Genomic DNA, 19,657 nt, shown 5'->3' with positions numbered 1-19,657 from the left:
GAGGGTACATGAGCAGATGTGTGGGGCTAACATGGTAAGATTCTGCCCACCTTCCCCACTGGGAAGAAGTTAACCTTCAGTTTTTTCTTGACTCTAACTCTAATTTTACTCATTTTTATATTTAAAACATTTTTAGATAAATATTCATTTCATTCTGCCTTGCTTTTTTAAAAAGTGACTGCAACAATTTAGTTCTAATGCTGTTTTTCAAATCAGAAACGGCTAAGGAGAAAACAGAGAGTCAAATCTAAAGCCTCCTTCTGGATACCAGCAGCTCCTTCCCCAGACTGTAAACATCCTGTAGGCAGCACTATGTCCACTTTGTTCCCTGTTGCATTCTCATGGCCTGGAACAGTGCCTCATACATACACAGTAACCACTCAAAAAATATATATTGGTTGAACGATGAATGAACAAACAAATGAATGAATGAAAATAATGAGCTGCTGATGCAGGCTTCCCTGCCTTGCCAAGAGTATTTCCTCTCTTTGTAATCAGATTTCTGCAGTGACCTTAGACCTGACAAGCCCAGGCCTCTCTCCTGGTCTGGCTCTCCTCTGTCAGCATGCAACACCCATGACATTCTGATATCTGTCAGAGAGCCTCTTCAGGAACAGGGGACACATCAGTGGCATGTATAGCTAGGGATTTCTGTTGCTGCCAAGCTCTGTAGTCTAGAATCCAGGCTCTCATTACCTTGGGGAGAAATTGAGAGTCAGAGCCCTGCATATCACACATGGAGAGCTTGCAAGGAACTTTACACAAGTTATCTCCTTTAATCCTTACAACTTGCCTATGTGGGAATTTGTCTCTCCACATGTTACCGTTAAGTCTCAGGGGAGTAACAGACTTGCCTGAGATCACAGATCTAAGGGGTCCAGCTGGGGCCAGAGCCCAGGACTGGCTGACTTCAGAGTCTGGTGGGCTCTTCCCACCCGGGATGTAACCTTGGTCATCGGCATCCTCCTGAGTACGCCCGCAGGCCTGAGAAGATCCGAGGGTCTCACAATTTAGTCATCTACACAAATCTCTAGCCACTTACAGGTTTTACGTACCCCCTCCTGCTAACCACACACATACACTCACTCCCCAACCAGATCGTGAGGAGCAGAGGGCCCTCAAGAGGGCTCTACCCGGCACAGTCACCCTAAACTGCACAGATCGGGCTCAGGGAGTTGCTTTGTAAAAGAGCAGGTGTGGTCACCGGCTCCCAGGCGGCAGTCCACTCTGCTGTCTAGGAGGAGAAGTGGCAAGAGCTATGGGAGTGGCGAAGTGGTTCTCGGCTCGCCAGCCTGCCAGGGCTTCCCTGCAGCTGCCTGGTTTTGCTGCGGGCTCCCACCGCCTGCTGCACCACCTCCTGCTGCTGCTGCTGCGGCTGAAGCCGCCTCCAGGCTGTGGGAAGACTCAACGAGGTCACTAGCGGCCCCTTGTGGCACTAGGAGGTATTGCAAGCGGCCTATTGGGCACACCAAGTTCAACAGACAGAAAATAGTGTTGTTTCATATATAGGTCTTCTATGATTTGTTTTTAAATATATGACTTTTCATGTAGGTATTCCTGTTGGTATTAATAAATTACAAACTCATTTAAAATCTTTCTTAGTGCACTTTCTCCTTAAATGAATACAAAACATAACTATTCTAATGAGCAAGAAGCCCAAGACACTTTACTTGGCTTAAACCGACGTCTCCATTATTTACAAGGTACAATGTAAAGGGAAACACTTTGGTACCTTTAAAGTGCTGTGCACCACAGAGGGCTGTTCCTTGTTTACGCTGCCTGGGTTACTCATTCACTGGTCAACGTCCAGGTCATGACTCCAGGCAGTCTCTGCTCACTGCCCAGTCCCACCACTGGTGTTCATGGGACCATAAGTCACCAGGAGCAGAAGCCATTCCTGATGCCTCATGACTGCCTATCTCTATGGCCAGGTTAAGAATTAAACAACAATGTTAATCTCAACACTTTGGGAAGCCGAGGCAGACACATCACCTGAGGTCAGGAGTTCGAGACCATCCTGGCGAACATGGTGAAACCCCATCTCTACTAAAAATACAAAACTTAGCTAGACATAGTGGCACATGGCTGTAATTCCAGCTACTCAGGAGGCTGAGGCATGAGAATTGCTTGAACCCGGGAGGTGGAGGTTGCAGAGAGCCGAGATCAGGCCACTGCACTCCAGCCTGAGTGATAGAGTGAGACTCTGTCTCAAAAAATAAATAAATAAAATAAAATAATTAAACAGCATTGTGAACACTCCAGAGAGAGGTCCCACACTGAACCTCCAGAGGCTGGCCACTGGGCAAGTTTGTGTTGGGTTTCATTTAAAGCAGCCTCTGAGAATGGGAAGAAGTGTGGTCAGGCTTCTCCTCCTCTCAGAAGGTGTTGAGTTTATAAACAGGGACTCCCAATGACCACAGCTTACATGGTCATTGTGTATGGTATTTTTTTTTTTTTTTTGAGACTGAGTTTTGCTCCTGTTGCCCAGGCTGGAGTACAATGGTGTGATCTCGGCTCACCATGACCTCTGCCTCCCAGGTTCAAGCAATTCTTCTGCCTCAGCCTCCTGAGTAGCTGGGATTACAGGCACATACCACCACACCCAGCTAATTTTTTTGCATTTTTAGTAGAGACAGGGTTTCTCCACGTTGATCAGTCTGGTCTCAAACTCCCAGCCTCAGGTGATTCCCCCACCTCAGCCTCCCAAAGTGCTGGGATTACAGGCTTGAGCCACCACGCCAGACCTTATGTACAGTATTCTATCATTTATTTTTTTAAAAATCCTATTTCTTGCCTTATTGCAGTCTCCAGAAGAGGCATTAGAAGTCTAGTTTATACCAATAAAGAAACTGCGAGTTGAAGAACCTAAGTGACTTCCCAATCTCACACAATTAGGTGGCACAGCTAGAGAGGGGTGGAGGCTCTGTCTCCTCCCACGGAGTCACCACTGCTATATCCTCTGTGCTCAGCTCAGCAGAGCACAGCCTGACACAGTGGCTGCTGCAAACATCACTGCTGTCGTGCATCCAGCAAAACGTTGTTTTGAGTACCCATGCAGTAATTGTGCTATATTCTTTCCATTAGGGGCAAGATGTCATGGAAGCAACAATGGCAGGCCAGTCATTCAACCATGGGGATCAGTGTGTACGTCACTTTCCCTTAAGAAAGAGAAGAAAAATTCCATTTTCATTTTTTCCTGTTAGCAGACAGGCCTCGACTGTGCTGACCACTGTGAGTATTTTACAAAGGCTCCCCTATGCCTCTGTATTTCTTTTTCTGGCACTGTGGTGCCACCCGGGCTCTGCCTATGGGGGACTAACATCAGTAGGCAGGGCTGGACAGGCGGAGAGGTCTCCCAGCTGAGCACTTGCACTCCAGAAGCAACCCTAGCGGTGGGCACCACGATTACCTGGAGGCAGAAATCGGTGGGGCTCCGAGCAACCTGCCCAACAGCAGAGACGCTGTGGACACCACTGTTTGCTTCCCTACCCATGATTTATGGGATGCAGCCAGGACTTTCTCTTCCCGATTTATGACCACCTGTCTTGGGAAGAACATAAATTACACATCCATGGCAGTTTAAATCTCAGTAAGAGATAGGAGAAGACACCTAGGCTAGCTGCAATGTCTCCTGGGGTATTAGAAGCAATTAGGGCCGGATTGTTGGGTTGCACAAAGCCTGCAGAAGATCAGGGGGGTGTGCTGGCTCCTTGTGCTCCCCACCTTCCCGCCCTCACTCTGTGTTTAGGGTCAATTATCCTCCTTCTATAAACACAGGCTCCCAGTGGAGGAAGGGGGGCGCTGAAGACTCAGAGAACAAGCCCAAACACACGAAGTGCTTTGCGGAGGCTGTTTCTGCACGAGCATAAACCTTCTAAATCCAGAGGGAAAGACGCCCCACACCGAGCAACACGCTGGGGGAAAGAGAGAGCAAGATGGACAAAAAAGGATGACAGCCAATTCCCCAAACCATTTGGCTGATTTACACAGAATCCTCTGTCTCTGTCCTGCCTCCCTTATTTTATAGGGAAGAACGCTCAGGGCCTGAGTAGGGGTGGGGACAGGAGGGGACGTACGTGCTGGAGAGCACAGCGGTTGGTGTGCTGCACAGCCAGGTCTCCAGACTCCCAGGCCAGGCTCTTCCTGCTGGCCCACCCTGCTTTCTGCCCCTTGTAGCTCCTTCGTAGCCATGGAAAACAGAAAGACTGAATTCTGGTTTGTTCTGACAGTGAGTGAACACATTTCAAATAACTATAACGCTGTGCCTCCCATCAATGTTCCCTCACACATACTGACATTTCCCCCAAAAATTTTACTATGAAAATTCTCAAACAGGCAGTCAAATAATTTTACAGCAAACACCCATTTACCCACTGCTCGAATTCCACACTTAACACTTGACTGTATTTTCTTTCTTTTTTTTTTTTTTTTTTTTTTTTGAGACAGAGTCTCACTCTGTCACCCATGCTGAAGTGCAGTGGCACAATCTCAGCTCCCTTCAACCTCCGCCTCCTGGTTCAAGCGATTCTGCCTTAGCCTCCCGTGTAGCTACAACTACAGTGCCCACTAAAATTCCCAGCTAATTTTTGTATTTTTAGTAAAGACAGTGTTTCACTATGTTGGCCAGGCTGGTCTTGAACTCCTGACTTCAAGTGATCTGCCCACCTCAGCCTCCCAAAGTGCTGGGATTACAGGCCTGAGCCACTGTGCCCGGACTTGACTGTATTTTCCTTATCACATACATATCTATCCATCAATCTATTGTATTGTCTTTTTGCATTACCAAGTCAGTTGCAGGTATCAGTATGTTTCACCTCTGAACAGTTCAACTTGAATATTATTACCCAAAGTAAACAACATTATTTGCTTTTTTTTTTTTTGAGGTGAAAGTTACATGGAATGAAATATACCAATCTTAAATGTCCCACAGTATTAGCTTTTTACAGACAAGTTGTTAATGTTTTGAGTATTGAGAAACATCCCTCAAAATGTTGGGATTCCCTTAAGCTGGTCTGTAGCCCCCTCTTTGAATGTTGCTGCGAATCACACCCAACACTGTCGGAGCCAGGAAGAGAGCAGCCACTTTCAATCCACCTCAAGGATTCCTTGAGTCCCACAAACCCCCTTCTCTGTAACTCCCTCCATCAACCCTGTTTGACTTCCCTGCTGACCGCTATCTCTCTGCCAGGTGGCTTAGGCCCTGATGGCCACTTGCCGACCTTGCAGCAACCTGGCCCTTACACTGGGGCTCATCTCCTATTGGACTACAGGTGCTGGCCAGAGAGGTCAGGCCAGACAGAGCCTCATATTCAGGTGACAGCTGGGATGACAGCCCTCCAGCCCAGAGCTTCAACTTGCCCAGAGAGGGGGCTAGATCTGGGACAGTAGAATTGTCAGGGAGGGATTGGTGCTGATCAGAGAAGACTGATTTGCCCCCAAAAAGGCCATGAACTTGAAAGGAAGGGAGGCAGGCAGCCTCATGTTACAGGGAATGAGTCTTCCTCCACAAAGCCCAGCACAACCTCTCTACCACGTTCTTGTTCATGAAGGTTTGCATGCAAGACAGTCACATTTCAAGTGTATTCCTTCCTCAAGGTTCCCAGGATCCCCACTTGTACAAGTTACACCTGGGGATGACAAGTCAGGACTAAAGGCAAGGAGGGCTCTCAAGGACTGTAGAGATGAGACCTGACACCCGGCCTGTGACTCGGCATTCAATGTCAAAGGCACCAATGAAGAGAAGCACCCTTCGCTCATTTTCAGACTTTCAGCAATTTCCTGGGTCCCAAATGTGTCAGATAACAGCACTGACGTTCTTGGATACTAAACTGTTATTGTTGCTGTTTTAGCAAAAGTGATGCAGAGGAATTATAGAAAGTTTAGAGCCTACGTATAAGAATAACCTTTTTCCATAATTCTATGACCATACCCAAAAGATCACCTCCAGTAACGCTTTGTTTTATATTTTATCAGCCTTTTATCTACTCATGTGCATTTATGTGTTTTTTAAAAAGTAAAATCAAATAAACAAAAATGAAAAAGTAAATTGTGTGATTTTATACTCACCTTTGTAAAATCAACATGGTATCTTGACTATCTTTACACACAATGTAAAATGATTCTCAGTACTGTGTCTTGCACTTAAAATTTTTTCTTCAGAAATTTTAAAGTAAACACAAATGTAGAATAGTGCAGTAAACCCCCACATAATTATCATCCAGATTCTATTCATGAAGATTGCAACACATTTTTTAAATGTACTCATCTATCCTTTTTTTCTTTTTGCTAAAATAATATATAGCAAGTTCCAGATGCCACATCACTTCACTCCTACACACATACTTCAGTCAGCCTCTCTAAAATATATTGACATTTCTTATATAACCGCAATGCCGTCAGGACACCCAGTACATTTTTTGGTATCAGCTAACACTCAGCGTATAATAAAATTTGCCCAAATATGTCAGCAATTTTTAAAAATTGATTTATTTGAATTGTGAATTCTAAATGAAAAATCAAATTATTTGTTTAAGCAGATATGCTGGCACCCAAAACACCTGGAAATATTTCCCAAATTATCTCATTAACGGGACCCCCTTGAGCTTCAAGACTATGTGTGTGTGGTGTTTTCACTGCTTCCTCATATAAACATTAAGCAACAAATATTACTTCTGTTCCAGGCACCTAAGTCTGAGGATGAGACCCCGTCTGCCCAATCCTACCTCTTCAGCGTTTCCAGCAGCTCCTTCCTGCTCTTGACGCCCGTGTCTGGGTCCACTGTGGTTAAAATGCATCTGGACACACACAAAGAGCATCATAAGGGGGACGGAGCAGAGTGACTTTATCCCCACCCCCACCCCACAGGGACAGGAAAGCGCCTAACCTGGAACAAGCCATCACCCTTTTCAGTTCCACATCACCAATAAGAAGCTCGTCCCAAGCATCCTGGGGGACAAAGCACAAACTCCCATGAGCACCTCTGGGCCCTGGCCCTGACACATGTATGGGGACTTCCCAGGAGCCCTCAGACCTAACGATGTCACCTACATCAGCGATGGCAGCCTTCTGTTCTCCCCCAGCCCTGCTCTGTCAAGCCATACCTGCACACCTTCATGCTCCCTCTCTCTGGCTTTGATATGCCAGTTCATTCCCCTCAGACGAGACGCTCTCTCTCTTCTCACTTACAAACTGTCATGGAAACTCACCTCCCTCAGGGAGGCTCCCTGATCATCCCACTTGACTCCTCGTGGGGGGTGGGGTGCACAAGGTGGGTGGGGTGGGTGGAAGTCGGAGGATTACTCATTACTTCAGGTTGTATCAGATCCCTTCGTGCCTGCCTGAAGTTGTATGGATTAATAGCCTTAAGTTACATGGATTCAGAGCCTTAAGTCATTGCGTATGCACGCGTCTCCCCTGGCCAGATACGGACACATCCGGAGCCCAACCAGCAGCCTCATTCCTCTTTGATCTTTGCTGGAGCGTTTATGAAGAACTGCAGCCAGGGGAGCTCTGCAGACATCGCCTGCAGGTTGGGTCAGTGAAACCTACTTTCTAGGACAAACCGCATCAGTGGATCATGCCCCCGAATCCAGCAGCCAAGACAGGCCATCCATATATGGAACGCTAAAGATCTTCTATTTTTAAGATAGAAGAAGAGCTACCATGGGAGCTACAATTCAAGATAAGATTTGGGTGGGGACACAGCCAAACCGTATCGCCAACGAAAGGTCCAAACTGCAAACTGGACCAAAAAATAGCGTTATTTTTAAGAACGCTAAAAATATTCTATTTTAAATGCCAGAAATGTTCACAAAAAGCACTCCAAGGCAGCACGTCGCGTTGGTTTAACTGTGCAGGCAATACTTACTCTGGGGATTTAGAGGCACAGCTCTCCAGGCTGGTCTGGTTAGAGGAAGTTTTATGGAATAGGTGAGATGCATGCTGAGCCTAAAAGGGCAGGCACGAAAGAAGAGTAAGGGGACTCCAGGCAGAGGGGACAGCAATCAGAAGGAAGGGCACCGAGGAGACAATGGACATTTGATTATAGGCCTGACCTTCTTACTCTCAGAGAGACGTGCCCGCCACACGAGGGCAAAAGGCAAAGACCTGGAGGTAAAAAGCAAACTGCCTTGTCCTTTGAGCTGAGGGACAGAGTTTCAGGCTCAGAATTTTAACTCCAGTAGTGTATGTTATTCTTGATACATGTGCTGCAGGGGGTTTGTTCTGTGGTAAATCATAAAATGGGTCTCAAGAGCGTATTTTCAACAGTCCAGAAAACTGGACACAGCGGATTAGCACAGCCACAGCCTGTCCTGCGAACATTTCTCCACAAGGGGGCACTGTGGCCACAAAAACACATAAAGGTACAAAAGGAGAGAAATGAGGGTGCCGCTTAGGGAATTACATTACTAATTAGAGAAATACTTCCAGAGCCCCTTCTATGTCCAGCAAAAACTACTGGGAACTGAGTCATAAGCTATGCTGAGCCAAGGAAAGTCTTCCTTTCAGCACCTGGAGGTGACCAGTGAAAACAGGACAAGCCTGGAATGGGAGAGGTGCAGAGCACAGTGTGGCTTCAGAGAAGGGAGGGGGTGCTTTGAGGTCTGGCAATCACAGCAAGCTTCCCAGGGAGGGGGCTTTTAATCCAGGCTTTTGGTGAAGGTCAAGAGTTTTAAGCAGGGAAGGGAGTTAAGATTCTCAGGGACCAGGAAACAGCAACTATTAGGTTCTTGGTCCAGTTTGCAGTTTGGACCTTTCGTTGGTGACATGGTTTGGCTGTGTTCCCCACCCAAATCTCATCTTGAACAGTAGCTCCCATAATCCCCATGTGTCGTGAAAGGGACCCAGTGGGAGGTAATCGAATCATGGGGTGGATCTTTCCCGTGCTTTTCTTGTGATCGTCTCATGAAATCTGATGGTTTTATAAAGGGCAGTTCCCTGCACACACTCTCTTGCCTGCCACCATGTAGGACTTGCCTTTGCTCCTCCTTTGCCTTCTGCCATGATTGTGAGGCCTCCCCAGACATGTGGAACTGTGAGTCCATTAAGCCTGTTTTTCTTTATAAATTACCCAGTCTCACGTATTTCTTCAAAGCAATATGAAAATAAACTAATATGGTTGGTAATAAAGGTCGGAAAACCAGACTGTGGCGAGGTAATGGAGGAATGTAATGATTGAGTGGGGAGTTTGGACCTATGCAACATAGAGAGCCACTAAAGTCTTCTGAGCAAGGCAGCAACACTGAAGAGCTGTTACAAACTTTTAGAGTGGGAGAGATCGCATTGATCAGCTCTGGGAGGCTTGGCTGTGGCAATGCTCAAGAGGGAGAACTCAGCGGTCCAAACTTGAAGTGACAAAGGTCAGACATGGCTGGTGGCTGAGAACGGAAAGGGGAGCAGACATGGCTGGGACTGGGAGGAAGACAGCAGAGGAGGAGCCAGGGCCGACTGTCACTCTGAGCCTGGGTGAAAGAAAAAAACGTGCTGCCCTAGATAGAAACTGTGAAGTCAACAGGAGTTTAGGGGCTGTAATTCCAGCACCATGGGAGACCAACGGGGGCAGATTACCTGAGGTCAGGGGTTCGAGACCAGCCTGACCAACATGGCAAAACTCTATCTCTACTAAAAACACAAAACTTAGCCAGGTGTGGTGGTGCACTCCTGTAATCCCAGCTATTCAGGAGTCTGAGGAAGGAGAATTGCTTGAATCTGGGAGGTGGAGGTTGCAGTGAGCTGAGATCATGCCAGTGCACTCCAGCGTGGGTAACAGAGTAGACTCTGTTTCAACAAAAGAAGAAAGAATGCGTTTGGGGAGGTAGGGTGAGAGTGTAGGAGCCAGGGAGGGAGCACATAAGACCCAGTTTCTCCGTCAACCAGCAGAGAATTGAAAGTGTGGCCCGGCCCTCCAGAGGGAGTTCTGGATGGGCATTTGAGGGACATATGTCCGGTGATAGAGGGTGACGCTGCAGGAGATAGAGTGATCACCAGGAAGGGGAGAGAAAATGGTCAAGGCTAGAACTTTTGGAAGTAAGGAACAAGGACAAACAGCAGAGAAGCAAGGGCTGTGCAGCCAGAGGAGAAACGCTTCAGTCAGTAGCGCCCATGGGTCCTCAGGGCAGGGTGGTGGTGGCTCAGAAAAGGTCACTGGCTGTGGCAGGTGGGGAGGGTGCCGACTGTGGCTTTGGGGAGAAGCGAGGTGTAAGAACCGAGTGTGAGGAGTGCAGATGATTCAGTGAAGCAGAGAAAAGTGCTGAGAAGGCAGGTTCCGAGGCGAGGAGTGGGTCTGCTTTCCAGAAGCGTCTGCAGGTCCTGGGCCTTCTTCCATGCTAGCCTCCTCTCCCAGCTGCAGGCTGGCCCTGCCCGCTGTAATCCTCCAGGCTCCTGACAGAGACAACTGTGTATTATGTAAGTCGGATTCTGTCACTCCCTGGCCAAAAATCCTTCCCAGACCCTCCAAATCCCAACACCAAATACCTGTGCTCTCAGCTCCCCTCCTCTCCTGAGCCCCAGGGCTGTGAGGTGGCCGTTCTCTCGTGCCTTCATAGCCCTGCGTATGTACCCCTCCCTCAGTGCTCCCCCTTCCTCCGGACAATACTCATCTGGTCATTCATGTCACAGATAATTAGTGAGCACCTACTATGTGCCCTCTAGAGGCTGGAGCTATAGCAGCCCCTGTCCCCAAGGAGCTTGCAAGCATAGGGGAAACACAATACACTAGCACCTGAGTGCACACGGCTTGTTAGATGGGGGTGTGATGGGTATGACGTGCTGTGGGGGGCTGGGTGAGTGGGGTCAGTGAAGCCCGCAGCAGGGATGAAAGGCACTGGAGCCATGAGGCATGTGAGGGAAGGTATGCCAGGCAGAGGACCCGGCCGGGGCACAGAAAGGAGGCCAGTATGGCTGGGTCAGAGTGAGACCGCAGAGGGGAGTGAGAGGAGAAGCTGGCAGCCGGGAGCTGGCAGGGTGCAGGTCATGTTAGGCTCTCAAGGCCATCCATAAGGACCCCATCTTTTGCTTGAAGAATGGTGGAGAACCCCGAGAGGGCTCTGAGTGGAAGAATCACATGATGTTACTCACATTCGCAGGGTTACCTTGACGGATGTGCTGAGAACAGCCCGTGGATGGTGGCAGGGCTGGGGCAAGGGCAGGGCAGGGAGACCAGTGAAGCAGGCTGCCGCAGCACCGGTGGTGACTACATCCAGGAGAGGGGGGCAGGGAGGAGGGTCCAGCCACCAAGATTTGTCAACTGCGGGAACAGGCGATGTGAGAGAAAAGGAAGAAGAAAGGGTGGTTGGCAGTGTGGAGCCAGAGCCAGCAGAAGTCAGAGCTGCTGCGTGCTGAGCCGGGCAAGACGGGCCCAGCAGGCTTGGGGTGAAAGCCGACCCTCAATTTCAGACATCTCGAGCTTGGATTTGACATCCACATGGAGACATGGAGAAGGCAAGAGAAAGCTCTGGTGGAAGGATATAGTTGGGGTCCACAGGGCAGAGAAGGTTTTGAAAACAGATGATTAAAAAAGAAAAGAAAAGAAAGAACATATCAGAAAAGTGGGTGCAGACACATGAGAAAGGGTCTGAACCCAGAGCCCTGGGTGCCCCAGGCTTCAGCTCACCCCGCGCCGCAGGCATCAGTCACCTCGCCATGGCTGGCTGCTCGCCGCCCTCCTGGTCACAGCTCACCGGGCTGTGACTGCTTGTTCACTCTCTGACCACCCTGAGCTCCTTAGGAGAAGCAAGTGCATTTCTTCAGTCCTTGTCCCCACATGTCTGTCTACAGCGCATACACACAGGGGCAGCAACCCAGCAGCTGATGAGGGAATTACTGAAAACCAGCCCGACTCAGCCACCATTGTGTCACTGCCCAACTCCACATACAGAACATCCTCAATTAGGAAACACTCAGAGACAGAGAGAGATACAGGATTTTAGAGTAAGATTTAACTGAAAGAACTATCGGAGATCTGAAGTTCTACTCTGGACCATCTCCTCCTCTCCTCTCATCCGAATCTTACTGTCACCGAATTTTGGAGTGGAAATGACTTCAGCATGACCCTCAGTGCACAGATCACACCGGGGGGAAGGAAAGCTTAACGTCGATCACGGGGAGAAAACTGGTGTCTGAGCCAAGCTCTCAGGAATGAAACTCTTCCTTACCCCTCTGTGGTACTTAACGTCCTAGAACTTTTCCACACATTGTCATCGACGTTGATTCTCACAGCTCCCATCAGGTGAGGGACCCATTGAAATTGCTCATGTTTTACAACTGCAGGAAGCAGAGGCCTCGGCGGGCTCAGTGACCTGTCCATGCTTGTACAGTCACTTGCTGAAGCAAGCGGATTCGAATCAAGCTGTCCCAGTCCCACACATATCTCCTGGAATTCTGAGTTCCTCTGGCCTTGTAGAGTTGGGGTTCAAAACCCAGCCCCTCCTTGCTGTGGTATAACCTAGGGCAGGCCACCTCGCCTCCCCAAGCCTCTCTCTCCTCTCCTGTGAGATGGAAATGACAACTTTACCCCGCTTAGCTGCTGTGAGGCATAGAAGGGACAACATCCTTAAGTGTAACACAAGTATTCGTTAAAAACCCTCCCCGCTCATTTCTCCTTTCCTGAGAAGGAATGCTCTCAGGAGAAATGGCTCTCCTGGCCACAGCTGGTGGGAAGATGAGTATCCAGGGGATGGTCAAAGGCAACCAATCACTGATTACTTTCCTGTTGTCTAAGCCAAGCTGTGCCTTTCCATGCCCAGGAGCAGGACATGCAGAGCTCCCTTGTCACAAAGAAGCACCTAGAGACGCCCAACCCAGGACCGTGGGGGACCTGACACAGTTTACCCACCTCACACTAAAAAGTTACCTGCCATCTTTAGAAGAAACGCCATCCTTGGAAGGCTAGAGCAATGAGTATTTTATATGAAGCATTAGAGACGGATTTCGGTGTACTTTTATTATCTTCCATCAGCTGACACTGAGTTTATGTATCTCATAGATTACATCATACAAATTGATCCTTCAACAGACCTTGAAGGTTACTCTAGGCAGAAATAGGATCACCTCATTGTTCAGACAAGGAAAATGGGACTTGGCGGGGCTGCTCAAAGGCGTGCAGAAGCCAGCACGGAAGCCGAGACCGGGCGTCACATCCTCTGGTTTGAAAGTGGGAATCAAATTCTTAGATTACTTCTCTTTCAGCACAGTTTTGCCTCCATACAGCAAAAGTGAAGCATTGGTTCCTCTGGGTATAAAACGTTAAATAAAACTCAATTGCTTTGACTCCATTTTTCCCTGTTACGTAGGACATGGGCAGACCTAAGAATCACTGTTGTCCGCTTTACCTCTCCCTTCTCAACATAAACACGAGGCATAACCAGAGCTCCTGAATTCCTAGCTGGGGGCCAGGGTTTCTACTGAGCATCCACAGCTGGTGGGCACTCACCAAGCCTCTAGGCCACCAACCTCTGCCTTCCTGGGAGCCCAGGGAGGGAATCAGGTTAAACAGCCGAGGCTATTTATGACAAAGGTAAATTTGCTGCCAGAATCACGTGGAATCCCAGAAACCAAGCCTCAGGGCTGTGCAAGCTAAGTCACCATGCAGACATCGAGGGAAGATGGAAGGTGCCACTATAAGCGTTTTGGGGCAGTGCCATCAAGCTTAGGAGCAACGACCTCTCCCACCCCACCCAGCAGCCATGCAGTAAACGCCTGTCTTCTCCTAGGGAGCCGTCTACTAAACAGGAAGACCGTCCTTTCACAAGACAGGAGCCCACAGTTTGTTCTGTGAGCCACACGGATCACGTAGTCTGTGTAAGCAAATTCAGCTCAACAACGAATCTGTCGACTCAGAATTCTCCTTAGAAGCCTCAGATCCTGAACTGCCTCCTTGATGACAGTCTCTGACTCATCAATATTTGTAAGTACAGACTTCCACACAGAAGTCTGTACTTAGTAGGTGCTCAATAAACCTAAAAATCAAAGTGCTGTATATTCCAGAGTCAATAAATAATGCATCCTTCAGAATCATCTAATCCACTGTCAAAGACTCTTATACCTTGAAAAAGAAGTCAAATCCAAGGAAAGATGCAAAGGGGCATATCGTTACCTCTGCATAGATGTCGCATCCTGAAATTACAATATTGGGCCTGAAGTTGGTTACTTTAACTTTCTTCTCTAGCCTGGAGTTGAGATCCACCAGCGACGCCTCGGAAAGGATCATGAATGGACTGATGTCTGAGTAAACAATCTGATGAGGAAATAGGCATTGTTAGAACATGTGGCACACCAACTTTTCAGCGGTTAGTTGTGGTTAGCTCCTAGGAATACCCTGCACACTCCACCCCACCTCACACAAAATGTTTCAAAAGTATTTCTCTAGTTATTTTAATAGAAGTCACAGTGACTCAGAAGCTTTAAATAGCCTTACAGATAGCAGGAACTGCATGGTGGAAAGAAAGGAACAAGGACTCAGGATCCATCCCAGAGCTGCCAGGAGGCATGTGCCCTTGGGGACATCACTGCACCTTTCTCAGCCTCCAATCTCTCAAATGTTTCACAAGGTGGTTGAGTTCGATGACCTCATTATGTTTGATTTAAATGTTCACTAATTCCATGGATATTTATTTGTATGCAACTTACAAATTAATATTTATGTTGACCATAACTTATGCATTTGCTCATTTAGTTATTTTGAGACAGGGTCTCTTTGTCACGTGGGCTGTAGTGCAATGGTGCTATCACAGGTCACTGCAGCCTCCACTCCCCGGGCTCAAGCAATCCTCCTACCTCAGCCTCCTTAATAGCAAGGACTACAGCATAATTTTTTTTATGGTGACAGTAAAAGCAGTATATGGTGCTGCCAACCCTGCTTGTATGATGAATTGTTACAGCTTTACGCCGTTAAGGCTGATCGTTTGAGTCTGTGAATCTCCACACCCATGCCAACTAGCACAACTGGAAACTGAGATTCAACTGCAAACTGTAAAATTTCTGGACTCCATGTGCAATTACAGAATGGAATATTAAAAAGACACTGCTGCAGAAGAGTTTTGAAACCCTCCTGGCACTAGAATGCTTCCACAAATAGGAAGCTAGATGCTCAAGGGCAAAAATTCAAGAGTCCCCCAAATGAAGAAACAAATAACGCTTCCAAGGGAAGGGCTTTGTTTCTGCCTACTGCTGGTGATCTGAGCTACCAGACAGCTGCCCCGAAAACAGAGCCGAGGTCATCAGAGATGTCACCTGTGCCTCTCTGGGCTGGGGGCAACTGCTTTCCACCCATGGAGTCAGCCTACCCTCTCACCTGGTCTTTGAGCCGGAACAAGTCTGCTATTTGGTGAGGACGTCTCGGTCGCATGTGAGGCTCGAAGTGCACCAGGCGGTAGGGTTGTGACTTCAGGAAGCTGGTTATCCACTGGGCAGCGGCCTCACCACAGTCCCTGCCCTCGATCTCCAGGCCGTGCACCCTGCAGGGATGGCAGGGGCAAAGGGCGGCATGGCTTTGAAAATCCGAGCACCCTGACATGTCCCAGATAGATCAGAAAAGCTGCTCCTGGCTGTGACATTACTGTCATTTCCTAATTACCAGAAGATGTAATTAGTCCTGGCCCTGCCTACAAACCTGCATAAGCCCACAGGAAAATGAAAGCAACCCTTTAAGCCTTGCTTTCTCCATTTTAAAAATCAAGTAATGTATAGCTGTGTCTCCCTACCTGGAAGGAATGCAGGGAGGATGAAAGGAAATAAGATATTTGAAAATGTACTGAAAGGTTCTCTAGGAGAAAACTAATATGTCATTATAAAGTAAACAGGCTGGGAACAGCAGTTCATGCCTGTAATTCCAGCACTTTGGGAGGTGAGGCAGGCAGATCACCTGAGGTCGGGAGTTCGAGACCAGCCTGACCAACCCCATCTCTACTAAAGATACAAAATTAACCAGGCATGGTGGCACATGCCTGTAATCCCAGCTACTCAGGAGACTGAGGAAGGAGAATCACTTGAACCTGGGAGGCAGAGGTTGTAGTGAGCCAAGATCGTGCCATTACACTCCAGCCTAGGCAACAAGAGCAAAACTCCATCTCAAAAATTAATTAATTAATTAAACTCAGAATTTCTGCAAAATCTGGTTCACCTAGCTGAATAGTGACCAGAAATCTTTATCCACAGATCTGGCTATACTTTGCCAGTATAGTAACAGCAACAATGTGAAAATGTTCTATAAAGTCTAAAACATTACAGATAATAATGTTATATAAAACAAACATTAACAATAATAGTCTATTTAATAATGACAATAATCATCCACTGGATTTGATTGCCAGTAATTACTTGGTAGGATTTGAAATTCCCGGTCTTCAGCACATAGTTGAGTGCAGGGCTGTTTGATGTTATGTGAATTTCACAGCTATAGAGAGGAAATAAATGATATGGTGTAGGCCAGTGTTTCACAAAGTGCAGGACCATTACCACTGCTGGCTTTCAAGATAACTGTAGGTGGCACCTGGGTACAACATTAAACAACAGTGAATTGCACAGAGAGAAAGTGATTCTTTTCAGTTTCATGGTAATAAACCTCTACCTTTTAGCAACACTTGATAATCACCTCTTTTTTTTTTTTAATCGCATTTTAGGTTTTGGGGTACATGTGAAGAACATGCAAGATTGTTGCATAGGTACACACGTGGCAGTGTGATTGCTGCCTTCCTTCCCCTCACCTGTATCTGTCATTTCTCCCTATGTCATCCCCCCCAACACTCCACCCCTCGCTGTCCCTCCCCTATTTCCCCCCAACAGACCCCAGTGTGTGATGCTCCCCTCCCTGTGTCCATGTGTTCTCATTGTTCAACACCCGCCTATGAGTGAGAACATGTGGTATTTGATTTTCTGCTCCTGTGTCAGTTTGCTGAGAATGATGGCTTCCACCTTTGTAGGGACATGGATGAACCTGGATAATCACCTCTTTTAACAAAAAAAAAAAAAAAAAAAAAAAAACCACGTTAGGTTCAGAGACCTCTGTAGGCAAAGTAATGTTTTAGCATATTGAGCATTTGTTACTTTCTGGCAAATTATATAGGTAGCCATATAAAGTTTATAAGTAGCCACATAAATGTATATATAAAACCATATATATAAATTATACAGGTAGCCATATAAAGCCACATAGCTGACAAATTATATAGACAGCCATATAAAGTTTCCTTTTTAAATAAATGTATTTAAGATAAGTTTTTAAGCTGAATGAATTTAAAGAAAAATATTAAGTAAGTAAGAGTACAGGTGGCTTGTGGTTTGGCCCATTTCATGGTGGTGGTATGCAGATGCCTGAAGTCTGAGAAAGCTAGGACATCAAGTAAATCTACCTGGGTGGGCATTTCATTTCCACAAATGGCTAGCTCCAGGGCCTTGGTGATAGTTTCTTATTCTGAGACACAGTTTCTTTATCAATAAGAAGGGGATAGAAGCACAACTTTGTTGTGAGGATTAGGAACAATCCAGAAGTCCCCAAACAATTCTTAGGACTGGGTTACGCTCAGTAGGTAGTAGCAATGACTGACGGCTCCCCACCCTAGCTATTTCAAGCTATCTTTGTATAGTTACTCCAGAAACCAAACATTTAATCAAATAAAAGTACCCATTCTCTACTAATAACGTATAAACGGAGTTTTATATTGTAAAATATATTGAGTATAGTATCCTATATATTTTTATATTATTTTATTGCTTTTTATCTAAAATGAGAAATAATTACTAACAGTGTCTGGGTTACATTAAGCAGTGAGATTAGTGTATTCAAAGTTTTCATAAATTTTTTAGAGCTTTGTATAGAAGTATAACACTCATGTAGAAAAGTATACTGCTGTAGTATATGGCTTGATGCCTTTTCACACACTGCCATCTGCCATCCCACCCATTCTAAATTGACATCCTGAGAATCAGAGGGCTGAAATATATATGCAAGGCCTATGGAGTAATGAGACCATTTACAAACACCAGGAGTGTCTGTCTTTTCTGGATCAAAATAAAACATAAATATAATGAATAAAATAAACATACCCAAATTCATACACCCAAGTTGATATTACCTTTCAGAGCAGTCACCTTGGGAATTAACCATTCTAAGCTAATATTAATCATATCTGCTTATAATACAACTTTAAAGCCTAACCTCATTTTTTAAACCAAAAAAAAAAAAAAGGTCCCATATAGGTTGATCGTCTTCTTACTCACAGGGTTTAGCTCCAAATAATTGTTTTACTTTTCCCAAAAATCAAATTCACCAGTTCTAGAACTGCGTGTATTTGAGGGGCTTAGCATCTATGTGTGTGCGTGTGCAGTTTAATGTCTAAAATACTAATTTCAGAAGCATCCTGTGAAATAGCAGCATTACCAAAAATCTATGTATGGAGACAGCCTTGAAGGTCATCTCCTTGTTAGATGCATCTTTGCTGGTGCCTATGGGAAAAAAAAAAAAAAATCAGTCTCCTTTCCCCAGAGTCAAACTCTACAGCCCATCAAGGCACCCTCTCAGTCTCAACCTGCCATTCGGCAGCCCAGGGCTTCCCTTAGTTGCTTTTACAGGAGGGTGGGAGAGGACACAGCGAAGGAGGTGGATAGGAGCACTGCTTTGACTCCTTAGGGCTTCAGTTGGCAACAACTAGTTATACAAAATCAATGCATTTGCATCTATATTGGGCTATTTGAACATCTGCCCAGTTAATCTGACACTCATTTCCATTGTAACCTCTATTCCTAGATCCTGGGGTTCAGGTTCATAGTCACTCAGAACTTGAGGTTCTATTCAACGAATAGAATTTGTTCTGTCTTCTTCCTGCTCCTCCCGCGTTTATCCTGAGTTCTGATTGGCCTCTGCTGTATCTTGGCCCCAGCACTCCACCTGCACACTGTCCCAAAGAGTGCAAGCCAAAAAATAAAAAATAAAATAAAATTCCAAATGCTCCTATAACTTTTGACCCCTTGACAAAGATAATGCAGGCATGGTTTGAGATGGTGTGAGGTTTGAGGTAGTTTGCCTGAATAATCCATAGCAAAAGGCCTTAATTCTCTATATCTTATTAGTAGCAGGCAAGGCTTGTGAGAAGGTCAAGTAACAACTTTGACCATGAAAACAGGTGTACTGTCACTGATCACGACCTTCTGAAAATGACTCCAGAGTCCCAAGAACTCATCAGAAATCTTTAGGAAACTGTGGGCTGGGATTACAACTCCCTCATAAGAGGATAGATTGGGTTGTCAAAAGAAACTTGAATCCTGAAGATCCCTGGAATCTTCGCTTGAAGAGTCTGTATACTGCTGTAGCATTCTAAGCCTTTTCATTTTGCGATTTCCAAGCATGCCCTTGTTTAGTCTTTTGGGCATGGACCAAATGCCCATATGACACTGTGAAAAAAGTTTCCACACAATTTCGAATAAATGAAAAACAAAAAAATTAACTACAGGAAAATATGGGTAAGTATCTAACCATGGCAAATAAGCATAAACCAGGATATGGGCAAATATGATATATAAACTACAATAGAAATATTTAAAAGCTTACCTCATTCAGGGAAAAATGCAAATTAAATTAACAAGAAATTATCATTTTTGCCCATAAAAATGGCAAAATATTTTTTAACATAATGGTTAAAACACAGTTGGTAAAACCATTCTGCAA

At 46.2% G+C, this 19,657-nt stretch overlaps 1 protein-coding gene across 6 annotated transcripts in view; it reads right to left on the bottom strand.

Moving 5' to 3' along the window:
• The window catches only part of MTARC1 (mitochondrial amidoxime reducing component 1), a 66,511-nt gene that overhangs the window by 38,410 nt on the left and 8,444 nt on the right, over positions 1-19,657 (bottom strand). For 3 of the 6 annotated variants that reach the window (XM_074385220.1, XM_074385221.1, XM_003930333.4), the window contains 4 exons: positions 15,290-15,452; positions 14,093-14,233; positions 6,884-6,945; positions 6,723-6,794 (listed from right to left, as the gene is read on the bottom strand). In XM_074385220.1, coding sequence (XP_074241321.1) covers positions 6,723-6,794; positions 6,884-6,945; positions 14,093-14,233; positions 15,290-15,452 — 438 coding nt within the window. The other 3 variants (XM_074385223.1, XM_074385222.1, XM_074385224.1) reach the window with 3 other exon arrangements.

The sequence above is a fragment of the Saimiri boliviensis genome, chromosome 14 (genome assembly GCF_048565385.1).
Source record: "Saimiri boliviensis isolate mSaiBol1 chromosome 14, mSaiBol1.pri, whole genome shotgun sequence".
NCBI lineage: Eukaryota > Metazoa > Chordata > Mammalia > Primates > Cebidae > Saimiri > Saimiri boliviensis.
Note: the sequence above shows the minus strand (reverse complement) of the source record. Positions and strands in the feature narration are given on the sequence as shown.